We start from the raw sequence: 18,619 nt of genomic DNA on the forward strand, positions 1-18,619 counted from the left end.
TGCTTCTGCAAAGAAAGTCTGAACTAATCATCATAATTCATAATAGCAGTAAGTATAAATACAATCAATCAGCACTTGAATACTTGAAAATAGTTTTGAGTTTCCCTTTAGTTATATTCACTGAATTTGGTAATAAAGCAGGAAATCCAGAACAGCTGGAAACATTTCAGTCCCCAGGATGAACATTTGTCCTGCTGCAAATAACTGCAAGTAAAAAGTCTGATTACCAGAAGATATGAAATTCTCTAAATTTACTTTGATGCAGAAATACATAAAATGTTTTTCTTTTTGTTCATTTATTTATATTTTCTTAAAAGAAGGGAAAAGTCAGCATGTGTGGTTAGATAGAATCACCTTTTTTTTAGCTTGTATCTGAATTTAAAGACAGCAGCGGAAAAAATCCACCACTCTGTTTTTCACTGCAGGGCACAGTTTACTTCTTTACTTTGACAAACACTTACCTGAAATGCTTTCTTGTAGCGTACTCTGATATTGTACATGGAAAAAGTACAGTTTGCTAAATATTAGTCCTCACCAGAGTTTGTACATGCAATGCAGTAACAATGATCTTTTTCATCTTTAAATGCCGTGAGAAAAGGCCCTTTCAAAGATTCAGTCTTTAGATTCTCCTTCAGTCATGATATGAATGCCTCATGCAATGATGACGCAAAGAAAACGGTTTCCTCACTCTGGCTGATCTCACCTGCAGGATCGACAGGAAAAAGGATAAAACAGAGAGAAAGATCCTTGACAGCCAGGAGAGAGCCTTCTGGGACGTCCACAGACCTGTGGTAAACCTCTTTCTGAGCTGCCCACTTTATCGTTCATCTACAAGAAGCCTTTCACAGTTTTCTGCAGCATCATTGTAAAAACTCTTCAGGGTTGACATTTAAAATCATTATTGTTAGCTGAATTGTTTTGCTTTCCCTTCAGCCTGGATGTGTGAACACCACAGAGATGGACATCAGGAAATGCAGACGGATGAAGAATCCTCATCGAGTTAAAAAGGTAAAAACTTGGATAACAAAGGTGTGACCCTAACTCTCATTAAAATGTTTGAAATTTTACTTTCATCTGTATCTTACAATTAAATACAATTCAGTCCAAAAGGAAGTTTTTGCACTCTTCCTTCTTTCAGTCTTCTACAAACTAAAGTAACACTTTCTATTTTTACTTTTTTCTGTTCTAATGGCCCAGTCAGTGTACGGTTTGGTGGAGGATGGAACACAGTCACAGAGTCCCATACACACCACCTCACACCACTGCAGAAAAGGAACCAAAGAGGATGTAGAAAAAGAGGTGAGAATCTGTCCAGATGTTGCATGTTAATAGCAAAATAATGGGTTTTCATAATGTTGTAACTGAAGGTTTGTGCTGTGTCTGTATTTTAGTCTTGAAGGATCTGATTTCACAGCTGCAACCTCATTACAGACAGGAGTGGCAGCTGGATTTTTTTGTGCTGCCCAACTGTAAGGAATTTTGAAGAAACCTGACTGCATAGCTTTCTAACCCAAATTGGGTTCAATTACGTGAAGCAGCTGCTCTAACAATACCGCTGCTGCAGATGGACCCTCCCAGCAAACTCAGTCTTGTTTGTTTATTCCAGTTATCCTGAGGCGCTTGTTTGCTGCTTCAGAAAAAAACATGCAAATTTCACTCCGACTCACTTTTTTAACCATTTCATCAAAACAAAAAGCATAAACAAGCCAACTCTGTTACTGATTTTTTTTTTCTTCCAGATCTTATTTTTGAACACCCAACTGGATCGTCACTGCATGAAGATGTCCAAAGTTGCTGACAGGTGCGAACTTCACAAATTTGACCCACATCGAAGAACTGACCCCTGACAGTTTGCACAGCTTGAAAGAGACACCAGCTTCACTCACACTGTGGTTGCCTCTTTTATCTCAAAGTATTTAGATTCAATTAAACCTGAGCTCTACATTTTTTATTTAATAGCTTCTTAAAAAGTGTCAAAGAATTTCAAATATTAATACTCTGGTCTGGTTCTTCGGTGATCTCAGTCAGGGATAAAAGTCTACAATGAAAGCAGAGTTAAGGAAATAGTTTGTGTTGTTTATGGCATCTGTTGTCAGAGGTACACGTTGGTTTTGTGAGGTTGTGGCATTTTGATGTCAGGGTTGTGTTCCTCCATGCAGAACCAGGTTAGATGATAACTATTCAGAATGAAATGGTTACAGTGAAACAAGATCCAGTGACGACGAATAAGGTTGGTGTTGCAGAAAGGTTTTACAAAACTCAATGTCAAAATATTTTTGGAGTTTAAACATATGCAGCATTAATAAAAAACATATAACTATAGACATGCATGTACTTTGGCATCCATCTGGGGGTGCTGCAGCACCTTCCTGACCCATACTTCCTATGTTTTTAGTTTCAACTAAGGCACACAAGAGAGTTGGTGTAAAAGTTCAATCAGTATTTTCTAGTAGGAAAAACTTTGGTGCATTTCTCAAACAGTTTCAAAAGCCCTTTGTTCCTTTGTTTTGTTTCAGGCTTTAAAAGATGTATTTATTCAGTATTTTAGTTTTTTGTTGAACAACTTGAAGCCATAAAGTGACAGTGAAGCTACAGAACAGACATTGTATGTTTGTTCTCTATTTAAAAATCTGCATAAACTGAAATGTTGGAAATTGTGTCGGAACATTTTTAATGTTTGTTGTTTATGAGAAGCTCTTGATTCTGGTTCATCTCTATCAAAGAAAAGATGGCATGTAAAAGCTGATCCAAGTGTGTTTTTTTTTTTTAACAATTTTCTTTGTCTTCAGAAGTAAACAGAGTATTCAGTTCAAATTTTACACATCAACAGAAAAGATGCTTAATGTGTTCTTCACTGACTATTGTTCCAGGATTATTTAGCTATTGATTTTAATTATTTTTGTTTACTTTGCACACTGCTGGATACGATTCACCAATTTTACTCTTATTTATAATCAACCATCTCTACATCTGACCTCACATGAACAGGAAATCGGTGTTAAAATTTAGCCTCCTGTGTGTTGATGTGTTTCTCAGCCTGATCACCTACACTGAGCAGTACATGGAGTATGACCCGTTTTTGACCCCACCAGAACCGTGCAACCCCTGGACCAGTGATGACCCCACCTTCTGGGATCTGGAGGCCAGGTACCAAACCAGTAAACTCCCTCTCACCTTCACAGCCTGTTCACGTTCAGAGAAGATCATCTGTAAGGATCCTCATGGCTACAGGTTTTTATTTGGTCTCTTTGGGGAGAAAAACGACTCTTCTCTGAATGTTATTTGTCAAAACATTTTGTGTTATTGTCTTGTATTTTTGGGGGAAATTGCACATTACCTATTGGAACAAAACAAATCACAGAGAAACCTTGCTGCTGGGAAAAGTCTGCAGGAGAGGAGGTTTGTGTGATAGACACTGAAGCACTGCTTTCAAAATCCACTACTGAGAAAAAGTGTTTTGAGGCAGTTTGTGTCACTTTATTTTTCACTGAAACATTTAAACCACCTGTGATAAGATGAGTTTCCCAAAGTTGAGCAGAACCTGCTGAATTTTTTTTCAGCACTTTTCTAAATAAAAATTGATCAATTTTGTACTTTGTTATATTTAAGTTTGTTTTTGCTCATGTCTGTGTGCATATTAGTAAAATATTTGAACCACTGGACAGATATAAATGAAACTTACAGAAAATATTTACTGAAGGTTCCTTTACAGCTGCTTAATGTTTGGAGCCAACTGACTTTAGAAAACACAAACATTGAGCTAAATAAGATGTGGTATTATGTTTTCCTTCTGATTTAGATTGGAAAATTATAGTTAAAGTTGAACAAATTTATAAAGCATTAGAATGCACCGAATCTCACTGATTACAACCATGCAGAATCTCTAACTCACATCATGCCCCTTATATAAAGAAAATTATGTTTGCATCTTATTGGGAAGAAACCTGTTTTATTAAACCCAATTAGTAATGTACTTTTTAATTTTTCTTTCTTTAAACTGTAACTTTGGCGGAGCTGTAAAACTGCATGATAAGCTTTATCGTTTTTATGATGATTGAAGTGAGAAGTCATCCTTTACAGCCTGATTTTAACCAAATTTCTCAACAAATTTTTGTCACTGTTTGTCACTATACTAAAACAAACCAGAAGCTTTATAATAATGGATTTAACATCACTGCAGGTGGATGTTTTCAGTTGTAAAGAACTTGACAGGTCACCTGGCATGCTACTTTTTCTAAATCCATGAAGTCATCTCAGTTTTTCTGTTGCAGACGTCTGCACGACCTCATCTTATTCTGCCTGATGTTATTCATCACTGAGTTGTTGTTGAAAGAGATGCAGGAAGTAAAGAGGGAAACCGAGGCTCTTGTCAAGTTACACTTTGCTCCGAACTCCTGGTCTCTCTGAACGATGCAGAAATTAATTAGACATGACACAGAATCATTGTGCCTAATGTAGCTTAATGATTCATCTGAACTGATTAGTTGCAAGAAAGGAGAAAATATTCCCTGTAGAAATCTAAATGATGGGATCTTAGATGAACATTGTCATAAAAAGCAGCCTTGCCGTCACTAAAATCACATCGTCAGCCTTTTGGACAAATCCAATTTAAGTTAATATTTATTCATCTGTCAGACCCTTCTCACACTTTACTATAAAGCTTTATTATTATCATTATTTTAACTTTCCTCCAGTAGTCTCAGGTGAACTTTTAAAGCATGTCTCTGTTTTTCATCTCTTCCAGTAAGGAGCCCAGCCAGCAGAGGGTGAAGAAGTGGGGCTTTTCCCTGGAGGAGGCCCTGAAGGACCCGGCAGGACAGGAACTCTTTCTCAAGTTTCTGGAGTCAGAGTTTAGCTCTGAAAACCTGAGGTGGGCACTAAGAAAGCGACAGTTTGAACGTTTGTGTGTGTGTGTGTGTGTGTTTGGAAAGAAGTCATTTTAAGTGAACACACCCCAGTTTGTCAGTTTCTGTTTGAGTTCCTGGGTTAAAATTAATTCACTGGAAAATTACTTAAACTGTTTGGTTTAAAGGTACTCAGTGAAATATCGTGAAGACTGGTGGGGGAAAAAAAAGAGTAAAACACAAAATCTGTAAATTTCTTTCTCATATTGATGGTTAATGTGAAATGAAAATCTGTAACTGGCTGCCAACTCCCACATGTGTTTGTTTACCTACAGCAAACTGGAGAGCCACAATCCTGCATGTTTTTGTTGTTTCTCTGCTTCAACACACCTGATTTGAATGAATGGGTGACGAACAGACTTCTGCAGACCTTGAAGACCTGTTGAAGAGCAGAGAAACAACTAAAACATGCAGGATGGTGGCCCTCCAGAACCAGGATTGTGGACCCCTGTTCAAAGCCTTAAGGGGTTATTCACAACAAAATTGCCAGAGTTTGTGTCTTGGGCAGGAAATCAGTTGAAAATTAAAAGTTTCTCCAACATTATAAAAATCCTGCTGATATACATATGGAAAAAAGGAAAGCTGTTCAGCAGTAAGTCTTTGAAAACTTTCACAGCTCTCGAAATAACCCAAAAAAAATAACAATTTTTTGGCATCCTTCTAGCTTCAACCTACAATTTTAACCCACTTGCACACTGAAGGAAAATTAAGTGAAGTCTTTCCTGCTTCCAGTTACCTAGGAACCTTAAAACACAAAGAAAACTCTAAGTGTGGAAAGATAATGACAGAGATGACTCATCTGATCACACATCCAACTGCAGCAAACACTCTCAGAACTCATTTATTGTTTGTGTACCTTCCGTTTTTTTAGGTTAAATTTAGATCAGTTCTTATTGATTTGCAGAAAAAAAAGTTAATTTGTCTTTTGGGTTTTTAGATTTAGACATAAAATCTTGTTTATTTCCTTATGCACAGAGCAGCAATAAGTGGATGTTTTTATGTGAATCGGAGAGAAGGAGAAATGTGTTCGGGGGTGGCAGACTACACATGAACTCCTCCAGTGGAGGTTGTTGATACCTCTGAGGCAGATAAAACACACAGAAATGCACACACAGCAAGACACAGAGCAAGATATATCACTGTTCATCCACTGGTTGTCCCTCCAGACTCCTCACTCCGATCTCTAGACCTTTAATTGTGTTTGGTTTTATGAAGGAGCTTTTTGGAGAGCTTCTACAGAAATATGGAGTGAGTGAGAAAAGCAAAGCCCAGAGGTGGTTCTCTCTATATTGCCAAAGCAGTCTGCAGATCAATATAGATGGAAACTAATATCAGAAGTTGTCATCCAGCAGCTCTCTGTTGCCTCTGTTTTTAATACAGTCCAGCCTCACAAAAGTTTGGATTTTCTCTCATTTATTTTCATGTTGGTGAAACCAAAGGCCTTTATCGCCACATGATTCTAATTAGAGATGCACCAACTGCTCAGCAGGTGACCAGAATCAGCACATTTTAAGCTCGACTCGGGAGCAGCACTCAAATATCACATTTCTTTTCCCCCCTTCACTGTGTGAATGTAGTTAATTTGCACCAGCAACAGCATGCCTTTAATATGACGTGAGGAAGACTTGAAGTTGGTCATTTATACTATTTTCAAGGTGTTTTAAAACAAAGTGAAAGGAAGCACGCAACATTAGGAGACTATTAGACAGAAAACATGGATTTTATTTGTTTAACAGAAGAGATTAATTTGCCTTGATAAGTTTATTTCAACTTTTAATATATAAAAGAGTGACCCAGTGTCCAAAAAAGTAGGAAGAAGTATAAACATGTATGGTCCTCTCCTTCTTTTTTAAACTATTTGCAATTCTACAGTAGCTGTGTAAGAAAAAGTATCCACTTTTATGCAGACATACATAGCTGTATAAATATATCCATGTAAAATTATTATATTTACATTATACCCACTTATGTAAACATTATCATGAATCATGTCAGCCTTTTCATATAAATATTTTTTATTTTTTTTATTTTTTTTTAACTGGATACAGTAGTGTTTATAAGATGCTAATAGAAATTCAAACAATACAACCAGAAAACATCCAAATCAAACAGAGCTGACTTAAAGCTTAAGGACTCCTCCTAAATATCCTCACTATTCTTGCACAGCTGAAGCAGAAACAAGTTTAGAAGCATCATTTTTAAACAAACGGCAGCTGATCAGAGTTCTGAGAGCTGGTTCAGTCTGAAGAGGACGGCTGCAAGTCAGCCCATTAAAGCACAATCAGACTGAAACACGTTCAGGTGGACTGTCTGAGCTCGGCCCACTGGGAGGTTACTGTAGCTACTGGTGGATACAGAAATGCTAAACTGCTAAAGAATATGAAGAGGTGCAGGATAACACAGCAACAAGTGATTACAGAACAAAAAAAAGTGGTGAGCCGCTCACATCAGATAAACTAAACATTTATTTTTGTTTTAAAGAGAATACAGAGCCAACGCAAAGGATCACATCTGCTTTGTTTGGTATGGAAGTATTTAAATATAATGCTCACATAAAAATTCACATTCTGAGCTTTTTAATACCTTTTTAGTGAAAACATTTACAGCACTGCTTAAAGCAGTAATGTTTAATTTTAGCTCTTTATTCTGATCAACCTCACCACCTTTACCTTACACCAAACCAAGATCATCTTCTGATGCTAAACTAGTTCTTTTGGTGCCTTAACCAAACTGGTTTTGTTTTCTGAATCACTTTAAACAGAAAGTGGGGTTGAGGACTAAAACATCCAACATCTTCTGTTCATCCAAATGACTGAAATGTATTCAAGCAGGTGCATACAAAAAAAAATGCAGCTCATTCTGTGTTTTCTTGAGGCCAGAAATTGTCACACAAAGTACGCAAATGTGTTATGTTGAAGAAGAAACCTCCTGGACCATTTTCTTATATTTACAGATGATTTACTTTCAAAAATATATTAGTGAAAGTAGAAGGGAAAACCCCCCAAAGAGTAGTATGGCTTATTTAGGTCGACTTATCCCCTTGTGTCTGTTGGACTGGATAATGTTGCAGGTTCTGGCTGGCAGTACAGGACCTGAAGCGGGTGCCCCAGCAGGAAGTTCCACACAGGGTGGAGGATATCTGGGCCGAGTTCCTGGCAGAAGGAGCACCCAGCACCATCAACCTGGACTCGCACAGCTACGAACGGACCAGCCAGAACCTGAAAGACCCCGGGCGATACATCTATGAGGATGCACAGGTAGGAAGGAAAACACACGGGAAGAGAAGAAATACTAAAACAGCGTGAGTTTAAAAATAAATCTCCCCTGAAGTGGCTTAATTACTGAGTTTCAATAAAAATCTGTTTTGGAACTCTACAGTTCACAATAAAATTGAGTAAAAATACAGTGAATGTGCATTTATGGAAACATTGTATTAAATTAGTGGATCATTATCAGACCATCTGCACACTTTGAGCTGAAACGAAACAGCCTGCTTGTTGTTTGAAGCTAATCAGTTTGTGGTTTTACATCCGGACTGTCTGTGGTTTTATATTAGACAACAAGGCTGATGACTTTCTCTTTGACGTGCATGATTTGGATCTTATCAAAGATGCAGTATGAAACCCATAGAATGATGTGAAATGACCTCAGATTGTTTCTGTGGATCAGGGTTCTTTAGTTCTTTATTGAGGTCAAGCATGTTCCGCAATGTCCTACTCTAGCTGCCATTTAGAGTCGATAATTTCCTTTTTAATTTATATCTTTTCAAGTAGTTCTGCCTTTTCAGCTCTGAATTGGTCTATTATCTTTCTTACATGCTTCACGAGAATCAACTAATGGCTTTATATTGAGGAGTGATTTCAGGGAATATGACGTCACTAGCAGAAAGATGAGTTTAGTCTATCAATTTTCCTCTGATACAGATATATTAGGAGACTCATATAAAGAAAATAAAATAAAGATCACCTCAGTTGCTTAGTGATGCATTACAACCTTCTTTACCCTCCAAGTCTGTCTGATGTTACCAGTTTAAAAAAAACAACAACTTTCTTTGTATTTTATTCTTTTTTTCAAACTGTTTAGGACCACATATACAAGCTGATGAAAAGTGACAGCTATCCCCGTTTCCTGCGCTCCAACGTGTACCAGGACCTGCTGATGGCGAGGAAGAAAGTGAGTGTTTCTGTCATCTGCACTGCAGTTGTTTGTTTTCTGTACGCGCACACAGCAGGCACTTCAGGAACTGAAGTGTTGGTTTATATACAGGCATTAATGAGATGTCTTCAGAGGTGCAGAGCATTCATGGGTTCAGCTTTGACAACTTATGGCAACTGTTTAAGAAGGAAAAAAAAAATAGAATACTATGCTGCATCTGTAAAAAGATAGCATATATCTAAACAGCCTGGAACACTAATAGGAGCTGAACTTTTCCCCTTTTCTTTTTCCACTCTGTCTGTGAATCTGCAGCCTGAAACGGAGCAGGGACGACGCACGTCCCTGGAGAAGTTCACTCGCAGTGTGGTACGTGTCCCACTGCTTCTCATAAAGCATCTTTCAAATCACTCAGAGTTTTAAAGTGCACCGTTGCTGCATCTTCCAGTTTTTGTGTGCAGGCTGTAATTTTGGAGGAGGGCTGGTTATTAAAGCCTCCTCTGTATTAAAATGCTACAAATTCAATAATGTATTTGTCACTGTTGCTCACTTTCATAACAGTTTGCTGCACAATCAATTAGTTTTATGTGGACTTACTAAATGACTGCACTTGGCTTCTTTCCTAAGGGGACATGATCTTTTTAATGGAGGTTTAAAGAAATTCTCTAGTAATTAGTTGACTTGGAGCTAAAAGTTGTCCAAAGCATTAATTAGTTTGTCCAGATGCATGACTGTGAAGAAAGAATTATTTTTAGTAATAATGAAGGATAATGCAACAAAGAGGGTTAACAGTGTGACATTATAATTAAGAGGATTAGCTACAGAACTTCTATTTATTTTCTGCTGTGTAACCAAGGCACAAACAAAGCAGATAATATTTAGAGCTTCTTTTCATATTGATGTATTTCTCAGTTTATTGTACCTTGGCAACTTCAGGCTGGCTATTATAGACTTTCTTTGGATTTTCCTCCCACTATGCTCTTTTAAATTAAGAAAGGTTTCAACAGCTGCTCTTCTTGTTGTTGTTTTTTGCTTCCAGGGCAAGTCACTGACAGGCAAACGGCTCACAGGCCTCATGCAGTCATCCTGACAAGGTCTGGAGCTCCAGCAGGAGGAATTAAACCCCATTGAGATGCCTGCAAATGGGTAGCAGTTGGACAAGGACCCTTGGGTGGGAGTGGCTTTCAAAAGTGGACGAGGATAGCGAACAAGCTTAGACTGCCAGACCGGAACGCTTAAATATCTGTATTTCACCTCAGATAAGTTGAAGAAGACCGACAGCATGCAATAAGTCATGAGACTTGACACCAGGACAGTGCTGTTACGGTTTAGTCGAATAACTGCGACTCTTCTTTGGAGGTTTCCTTTCAACACATTGGGGCCACGCAGCTTGATTTCTCTAACTAAACTCGTGTTAATATGGTAGCTGGAGAGGTAAACGCTCAGTTCATATAAACATGCTTGAATGCTTTGACTGACGTCAAAATGAGACTCAGATTAATGCTGTAGCTAGGTGTTTTATTTCACTTCATGAGGATGAAAAAGGGAAAGAGGCTTGAGAGGTTTACAGTAATCAACAGCTGACCTGATGACATACAAAAAGGGCAGTGCATCATTTTGGTAAATTAACTTTAAGATCAACTGTATTATACATGAATGTGTTTCCTTCTCATCGGAGTGCACAGAGAGAACAGGTTAAAAGTCAGTGTTAATGTGGCTTTTGCTTAAAATTTGAGCAGCGCTTCACAATGATTTTAATTTTGTTTGCTTTTAGCAAATATTGAAATTCATTTAGATTAAAAGGCTTGTTTTACTGTACATTGCAACAGCTTTTACAGTATATGACTGAGTTTGATGCAGGTCAGGATTTCAGGCTGAAGTAAAGCTTAGAAGGGTTTGGAAAGTTATTGTGAATAATTGGGTGAAAGATGACAATGAAAATGATTATAGATATAAATGATATTTTCCAGCAGTAAAATATTCTCTTTGCCACACAAGCCCCTGATATCTGCTGCTCCTGTTAGACAGTTTTTTAAAATGTTCACTAACTGCGCTGTGAGGAAGCTCTTAGAAGCCCAACGCTGCTGATTGAGATAATTTAGAAAGTGTTAAATCTGGTTTACTTAGCTACTGCCACACAATAGTCCAACAACAACCCTTATAGTCTAAGGGCTTGGTAAAATAAGTGTGAGAACTCAAATCTCTGAGATTACCTAAACTTTAAGGAGCTTCTTTTATTCATTTAATCAAACTGTTGCACAACACTTTAACAAAAGTCCAGATTTAAAACTATACATATTCTCATTCACAAATCCATCAGTGATAATTTGATTGTTTATAGGCATTTTAGATGATCAGAAATACAACAGCAGCTGTGTTACTGTAAACCGATGAGTGGTAGGCTTTATTCTGTCTTCTAAACATTCCACTTCAGGCAGCCGCATCGGACATTTGTGAGCTGTTGTCTTACCATCTTTTCACCCTTATGTAAAGGTAATGATAATAAAACAGGAATGCACAACAGAGGAGGATTTGGAGCCTTTTTTCATCATGGTGGTTTAATTCTTCCAGGACTTTAAATCAGCAGAACACCAAAGTCTCCTGGAGTTCTGGGTGAGTACTGATTTTTAAACTTCATTCAACAGACTCTGCTGTTGAAGCTGGTAAATACTGCCCTCTATTGGACATAGATCACAGGTGCAGGAAATCAATTACCATCCATTGCATATTAGATGCATTTAAGAAATATAGTTTATTCAAATTTTACCCTGTGTAGTATCAGAGTAGGTACGTGTGTTCCAGCATTTTAATACATAAACATTAAAGTATAAAATGTCCCTATGTATTATTCCAGGAAGTGTAATGTTTTGTATCTGTCCTTTATCTTGTTTAGTAAGCTGTGGCTGAGTCCTTTCCAACAACCAGTGGCTAAAACGTGGGGTACATCTTGGACAAAGGAAGCGTGAACGCCATCTTGAAAGACCCCAGGTGAGATCCTCATTAAATGTCACACCAAGTTTTTAATGTAACCCCTAGACTAGATTAAGGTGACAAAGTAAAGTGATTTAAAGGGTTATGTGGAGTATCAAACCTAAAGTAGACTGTAGTCAGTTATTCCAGAGTAGCAGGGAGTCTGGTGTAAACATTTATGCACTTGGACCGTTATAATAGATTCAAGCAGGTTTTTGAAATAATGACAAAATAAGACATGATATTGAAGCCATTGCAGATTTATTGACCAAATTCAGGCTTTTAAACTACTGTCTTATGGGGAAAACTGAGCAGCAAGATAAGCATTTCAAGTGTTCTCTGTACTTCGCTTATTAAAACTCATGTTTGAGGATCTTAAAAGTTGTGGATTGCTGTTATCTTAAAACAACTCCAATCTCAGCATTCAAAGAATTAGAATAACTGAGATATTATCCGTTCATAACCTTTCCACAGAAGTAACAACTACAATTTGTTACCATTTTGAACAATACAGCTTCAATCTTTACTTAAATGCATTAAACTCCTCCTTTTGTAGAATAGGGGGATGGTTTTGCAGTATTGTTAAGCTGGACAGGAGAGAGGTTGTACTCCTTTAATCTCCAGGGCCTTGTTGAAGTGCACATCGAAGGTCTTAGCAGCCTTAGTGATCTTCAAGTTCTTCATACAGCCTCTGAAGGATGTGCTGGTAGAAAGAACTGCCTGTCGAACTCCCACTGAAAGAGAAACGTGTTAAGAGATTTATTCAATTCAAGGTAAAGTTGAAGTGTTTAGCTAATGCATGTTGTTCAGAAGGCCTACAAATTGGATGTCATACCAGGATATCCTCCAACATAGATGGGGTCATTAGTGTTGCAGGTGTTGGAGCGTGGATAGGGAGATTGTGCTTGGCTCTGCTTCCCATCAACCAGCAGCTCTAGCCTGTGGCGAAGCTTGTTGGCGGTGACTGTGTGCCACTGTCCATCACAGAAGCCTTCTCCTTCAGGCACATGCTCCGCTGTGATACGACCAGCTCCATTGTCAACATGGAACAGCAGCTGGAGGAAAGAGAAGGAACATTTCATGTTGTGAGTAATCCCAGTTTGAGTCAAGCGAAGGTTTTAAACTGCAAATGCAACATCAAGGATGCTGAAATGTCTGTATGAACCAGATTACACAGAGAAAAACACCTCCAGGTAATTTCTAACTATAAGAATGCATGAAAATTGTACTTAAGTCTCAGCTTCTTCTTGTTTTGCCACCCTCCTTTAATACAGGGTGGGCCATTTATATGGATACACCTTAATAAAATGGGAATGGTTGGTGTTATTAACTTCCTGTTTGTGGCATGTTAGTATATGGAAGGGGAAACTTTTCAAGATGGGTGGCGGCCATTTTGGATCCAACTTTTGTTTTTTCAATGGGAAGAGGGTCATGTGACACATCAAACTTATTGGGAATTTCACAAGAAAAACAATGGTGTGCTTGGTTTTAACGTAACTTTATTCTTTAATGAGTTATTTGCAAGTTTCTCACTACTTATAAAATGTGTTCAAAGAGCTGCCCATTGTGTTGGATTGTCAATGCAACCCTCTTTTTTTACTGATAGCAACACCACAGGAGAAATGCTAGCACAGGCTTCCAGTATCCGTATGCACCACCAGATTATGGGTGTCAGGTCTGAGCATTCCTAGATGAACAGTTTCCTGGAAAGTGTATTGGCCTCCCGATCTGACCCTCTTAGACATTTATCTTTGGGGTCATCTGAAGGCAGTTGTCTATGCTGTGAAGCACCTGAAACTACGGATACTGGAAGCCTGGGCTAGCATTTTTCCTGCAGTGTTGCTGTCAGTGTGTGAAGAGGGTTGCATTGACAATCCAACACAATGGGCAGCACTTTGAACACATTTTATAAGTGGTGAGAAATATGTAAGTAACTCATGAAAGAATAAAGTTACGTTAAAACCAAGCACACCATTGTTTTTCTTGTGAAATTCCCAATAAGTTTGATGTGTCACATGACCCTCTTCCCATTAAAAAGCAAAAGTTGGATCCAAAATGGCCACCATGGTCACCACCCATCTTGAAAAGTTTTCCCCTCCCACATATACTAATGTGCCACAAACAGGAAGTTAATATCACCAACCGTTCCCATTTTATTAAGGTGTATCCATATAAATGGCCCACCCTGCATAAACAGCAAAAAAGTTTTAAATGACAATTTAGAAGATGTTACTATAAGTGCTAGATTGGTTGGTTGAGCTTCTATGACAAATTAGTAAACAATGATTAAATACCTTTCCCTGGACAATCTCTAGACCCAGTCCATCATTGGCTTGGCTACTGACAGTCAGAAGCACTCCATTCGTTCTGCTGGTACGAAACTCGAAAGCTATTGATACATCCAAGCCCACCCGGTAGGACGCCACTGGAAAAAGACAGAAAACGTTTCATCAGCACAGCTGCTTAACAACTAACAACTAGTTTAAATGTGTGGTAACTTACCTGCTTTCAGATACCCGGTGCCATCGAAATAAGTTCCTGATTCAGTAGCAACAAAACATCTCCCGACCATGTGACTGGAGGTGGGCGTGGCCATGTTTAGTTTAAAGTCCTCCAGGTCAGTCTGACCTGAGACAGAAAGTTAAATACAAACTCAGATGGGTATATTTCTAAGCACTTGTGATAACTAGTGGACGCCATACCTGTGGAAGCTGACTTGACGCTTACAGGACTTCCAGCCATCTTAAGGTTACGTATGCATCCATTGATACTGTAGAGAATCTGGAGGGAGGGGGGGGATGTAGTTAACATTCAAAAACTTCTATTTACAAGTAAATATTGTGATTTGTTGTTTACTTTTCTTATTTTAAAATCAACAGCACCCACCGGTCACAAACATTTTTAGTGATTATATTTACCGGCCCGATTCTCTTGGTTATGTAGTTTTGTGGTAATCCACCAACATACAGCATTCCCACCACATCCAACAGGTCTGCCTGATAGAAGACAGGATTCATGGCTATCAGATTAAATAAACTACATTATGCTACTCTTTTTGTATGTTCCACAACAATGAAGCTTTCTTGCATGAAAAATATTGTACCTTCTTTGGGCTGTTCATTTTCTTGCTGTATCGCCCATCAACGATCAGGAAACCTTGCTGCTTGTCCCGATTCACACGGATCTAAGAGGAAACGAAGCAGTTTACATGGTCATGGAAGTAAAAGCACTAATCAGAAATGTACTGTAATATATTTATTCAGTGTGCAAGGTTGCTGTGAAAGTCTTATCACTAATTTTTTGCATCAAAATAAGCTGGACAAGATCTGATATTTGTTAAACGAAGCTCTGTATGATTAAACCTACCTTGTGCCAGTTGCCATCATTAATGGATAAAGGAACACAGTCAGAGATGTTTCCATGACCAAGATCATAACCGAGACAAACCTGCCCTTCCTTGATCTGCGGGACAACAGATTTTAACAAATGAAACAAAGCAGCTAGAACCACTACTGTGATCTAAACCTCACTGAGACCAAATGATGCACACCTGTATGGAAACAAAGTCAGCATGGTTGATTCTCGCCATGTACAGGACAAGACCAGACTGCTCCTTCGTCCTCAACTCGAACTCCAGTATCAGCCTGAGAGACACACAACTTTTCTGTTCAGGCATATATTATAAAATACTTACAGTATTTGTTTCAATAATACATGTAATGCAAATAAATCTTCAGACTTTAAACATTGTCACTCAAATTATTCTACGGCTTTGACTACAACAAAGAGATTCTAGTTTTTAATTAAGTGGGATTTTCTGCTCTGCTAGAAAGACTATATTTAAACACATTTATACAATACCTTAGGACAGCAACTGCCTTATGAGGGGAGAAAGCGGAGTAAAAATAAAATCTAACAAGTCATCACAAATGCTTAAAAAGTCCTGTACTAGACTGTCAATATAAAGAATGCAAAAACAGGGATAAGCAGAAAGTAACAGTGGAACAAGTGACATGAAGTGTACTCTATTCAGTGTAAATACTGGACCAGAAACATGGAAAGATTTAAATAAATTATGATAATCTTAAAATAATATTTATTGTAATTGCTGTAATGATGACCTCAAACAACAAAATTATGGTGGTCTACCGTAACTAGTGTGGGCTAAAGGAAAATGGAAATATATTTGCATAACTATTGAGTTTAGTTTTGGTAAAATCTTACTTGTACATTTGACAATTTCCTACACAGAGTACTTTCAGAATTCAGCTAAAATAATCTTACTGTTAATGTTAAAGTTTAACAGGGCTGGTTAAACTAATTGTTATTTACTTGATAAAAGAAAGACTATATTTTTCTGTCAGACAAACCAACAAAAGGGCTGTGTTGAGTGTACACCACTATAAATTACTTGTGCTCCTGTTTTTTTTAATTAGCAGTGTTGCTCACAGTGGGTTACCACCTAAACAACAAGAAGCAGAACACTTAAAAGGAAAGAAATCATGGGAAATAAAGAAATAAAGAGACTTCCTTTAAAGTACCTCTTTCTGACTTTGGTGTCATCAAAGGCGAAGCTCATGTGACTGTTTCTGGTCAGTCCAAACTGATACGCCTCCTCGAGCGCCGTCGGGGCCACAGCTGAAGCACATGAATCCTGGAGATTGGACAGAACATGTCAGCTCCACTGACAAGGTCTCACAACACTGCTCCTATTTCCTCTTGTCAACAGGAGCCTTAACACCCAGGTTCAACACCTGCCAATCACACTAATAGGGTTCCTGTTTCTGCTCTGCAAGGACCCGAGCGATTCTTAGGTCACAACGGGTCATTAACAAAAACTTAATTCTATGTTTAAATTCACACCAAAAATGTGCACACTTAAAGAAACTGTAGGAAGAAGAATACAATTACAAAGCATTATATAGTTTGTTTTAAAATCTGAAATATTTCAGATAGCCTTATCTGTTTTCCTCACAGCATCTTTCTTTGCAAATCTTATCCATTTTTTAAATGTTAAGTATTTTAACAATTTGCTCAGAGTATCTACTCTTGTTGCTTTTCTTCTAGACTGCAGTTCAACCAACAACCACAAGGTGTCGATATTGTAATACATCTAAAGTCATTTTACTTTGGGACCTCGTACTCTTATTTCCCTCTCTCCCACTTGTTTCTGGGTTTTTTTCTACATATCCATATTGTCCCATTGTAAGTTGCTTCTTGTTTTGTCATATGAGAATGCTTTTCCCCCCTTTGATTCTAATGTTTTTACATATTTTCATTTCACCTTTTTTCCCTCTTCTCCAAATTTTTTTTTTTTTTTTACTGCATTTCTTCCTCCAGTTTTTCCCCCCTACAAACTACTCCTCATCCCCGTTCTTACTCTTAATATCCTCTCCTTTCTTTTCTGCTCTCTAGCTGAGCTTTGCCTGGCCTTTTTCCTCCCACAATCCATTATTTGTTACCTAAACCTTGGAACTTCTATAACCACCCCAGGCTTTTTGCCTTCTTTCTTTTCCTGCTTCCTTCTTTCTTCCCCCCCCCCCCATTTCCTCTTCGGTTCTTCAAGCATGCAAGGTTCATTCTGTTTCCTTTTTTAGCTTCCAACTTTTTCCACCTGGCCACATCCTCCTCTCCCATCTTCTTCACTTGCTGCCCACTCTTCAACCTTGGCTTTTATCCATTTCCATCTCCTCTTTTATATCTCTGATATTCTGTCCTCTATAGTCCCCAGACATCCTCTCCTTTTACTTCCTTCACCTTATTACTTTTTCTTCTGATCCACCTTGCTCCAGCATACAGTCCCATTCTGTTCTCATCCAGTACCATCACCTTCCTCACTTTTTACACCTTGATGTTCTTGTATTTTCTGTCCTTCAAAAACTTTTTTCTGAGCTTTTTCTGTTCCCTTGAATATATGTATCACCTGTTAAGTGATAACTCTGCTTTTTATTCTTCCTGTGCGAGTGTGAAGCAAAGTTAGTGTAAGAAGGAACCTGAAAGGACTGCATGTGTCTCTATCTCCAACCCTCTCTTGTTCCCTTTCAAGTGAAGACATTACCCAGACTGTGACCTTGCTTTGTTACAGCTGACACTCACCTCTTATCTCATTCTGTCCTCATATCCGCTCCTCCTCCTCGTGCTCCCATTCTTTTCTCTTTCTTATGCTTCCCCTATCTAACAAGAAAGAGACGTCACTTGTTCTGAAGCCCCTTCCTTTCCTCTCCTTTAATGCTTCTTCTGCTTCTCCTCCTCCGTCTTTCCATTAAGCCAACAAAAGGCGAGCACAGAAAGGCTTCCCCTCTTTCTTTCCTTCCTTCAAGGCTGCACCCTGTCCTCTGCCTTCTCCCCTCTTTCAATTTAGCTAACAATAGAATGGTTTTCTATTCAGGTCTTTCCTTGGAGGTCACACCAATAGAATCAGAAGTCATTTAGTCAGGACTGGATGCGGGTGTGCAGATGAACCTGTGTGTTGTAGATTAGGATTCATAAATCTGACCTGGTCAATTTAAAGACTAGATAACATCATATAAAAAAAGCTTAAACCGTTTGGCAATTTTGTAATTGGTAATCGTTAAGCCAGAAGACAAATGGTG

At 38.3% G+C, this 18,619-nt stretch overlaps 2 protein-coding genes across 12 annotated transcripts in view; one reads left to right on the forward strand and one right to left on the reverse strand.

Moving 5' to 3' along the window:
* Positions 1–11,579, forward strand: part of LOC108233359 (regulator of G-protein signaling 6-like) — a 65,640-nt gene extending 54,061 nt beyond the window's left edge. Inside the window, exons 9-18 of one of the 2 annotated variants that reach the window (XM_017411767.3) lie at positions 710–791; positions 934–1,008; positions 1,198–1,299; positions 1,740–1,801; positions 3,037–3,147; positions 4,745–4,870; positions 7,975–8,161; positions 8,988–9,077; positions 9,372–9,425; positions 10,096–11,579. In XM_017411767.3, coding sequence (XP_017267256.1) covers positions 710–791; positions 934–1,008; positions 1,198–1,299; positions 1,740–1,801; positions 3,037–3,147; positions 4,745–4,870; positions 7,975–8,161; positions 8,988–9,077; positions 9,372–9,425; positions 10,096–10,146 — 940 coding nt within the window. In that variant the 3' untranslated portion in view covers positions 10,147–11,579. The remainder of the gene's footprint in view (positions 1–709; positions 792–933; positions 1,009–1,197; positions 1,300–1,739; positions 1,802–3,036; positions 3,148–4,744; positions 4,871–7,974; positions 8,162–8,987; positions 9,078–9,371; positions 9,426–10,095) is intronic. The other variant, XM_037981486.1, reaches the window with a different exon arrangement.
* A 689-nt stretch (positions 11,580–12,268) lies between these two features.
* Positions 12,269–18,619, reverse strand: part of lama2 (laminin, alpha 2) — a 151,084-nt gene continuing 144,733 nt past the window's right edge. For all 10 annotated transcript variants that reach the window (XM_017411919.2, XM_017411918.2, XM_017411917.2 and 7 more), the window contains 10 exons: positions 16,568–16,680; positions 15,577–15,670; positions 15,393–15,488; positions 15,130–15,210; positions 14,945–15,022; positions 14,729–14,807; positions 14,529–14,654; positions 14,321–14,451; positions 12,862–13,081; positions 12,269–12,760 (listed from right to left, as the gene is read on the reverse strand). In XM_017411919.2, the coding sequence (XP_017267408.1) occupies positions 12,609–12,760; positions 12,862–13,081; positions 14,321–14,451; positions 14,529–14,654; positions 14,729–14,807; positions 14,945–15,022; positions 15,130–15,210; positions 15,393–15,488; positions 15,577–15,670; positions 16,568–16,680 (1,170 nt within the window). In that variant the 3' untranslated portion in view covers positions 12,269–12,608. The remainder of the gene's footprint in view (positions 12,761–12,861; positions 13,082–14,320; positions 14,452–14,528; positions 14,655–14,728; positions 14,808–14,944; positions 15,023–15,129; positions 15,211–15,392; positions 15,489–15,576; positions 15,671–16,567; positions 16,681–18,619) is intronic.

The sequence above is a fragment of the Kryptolebias marmoratus genome, linkage group LG19 (genome assembly GCF_001649575.2).
Source record: "Kryptolebias marmoratus isolate JLee-2015 linkage group LG19, ASM164957v2, whole genome shotgun sequence".
In the NCBI taxonomy this organism is placed as follows: Eukaryota; Metazoa; Chordata; class Actinopteri; order Cyprinodontiformes; family Rivulidae; genus Kryptolebias; species Kryptolebias marmoratus.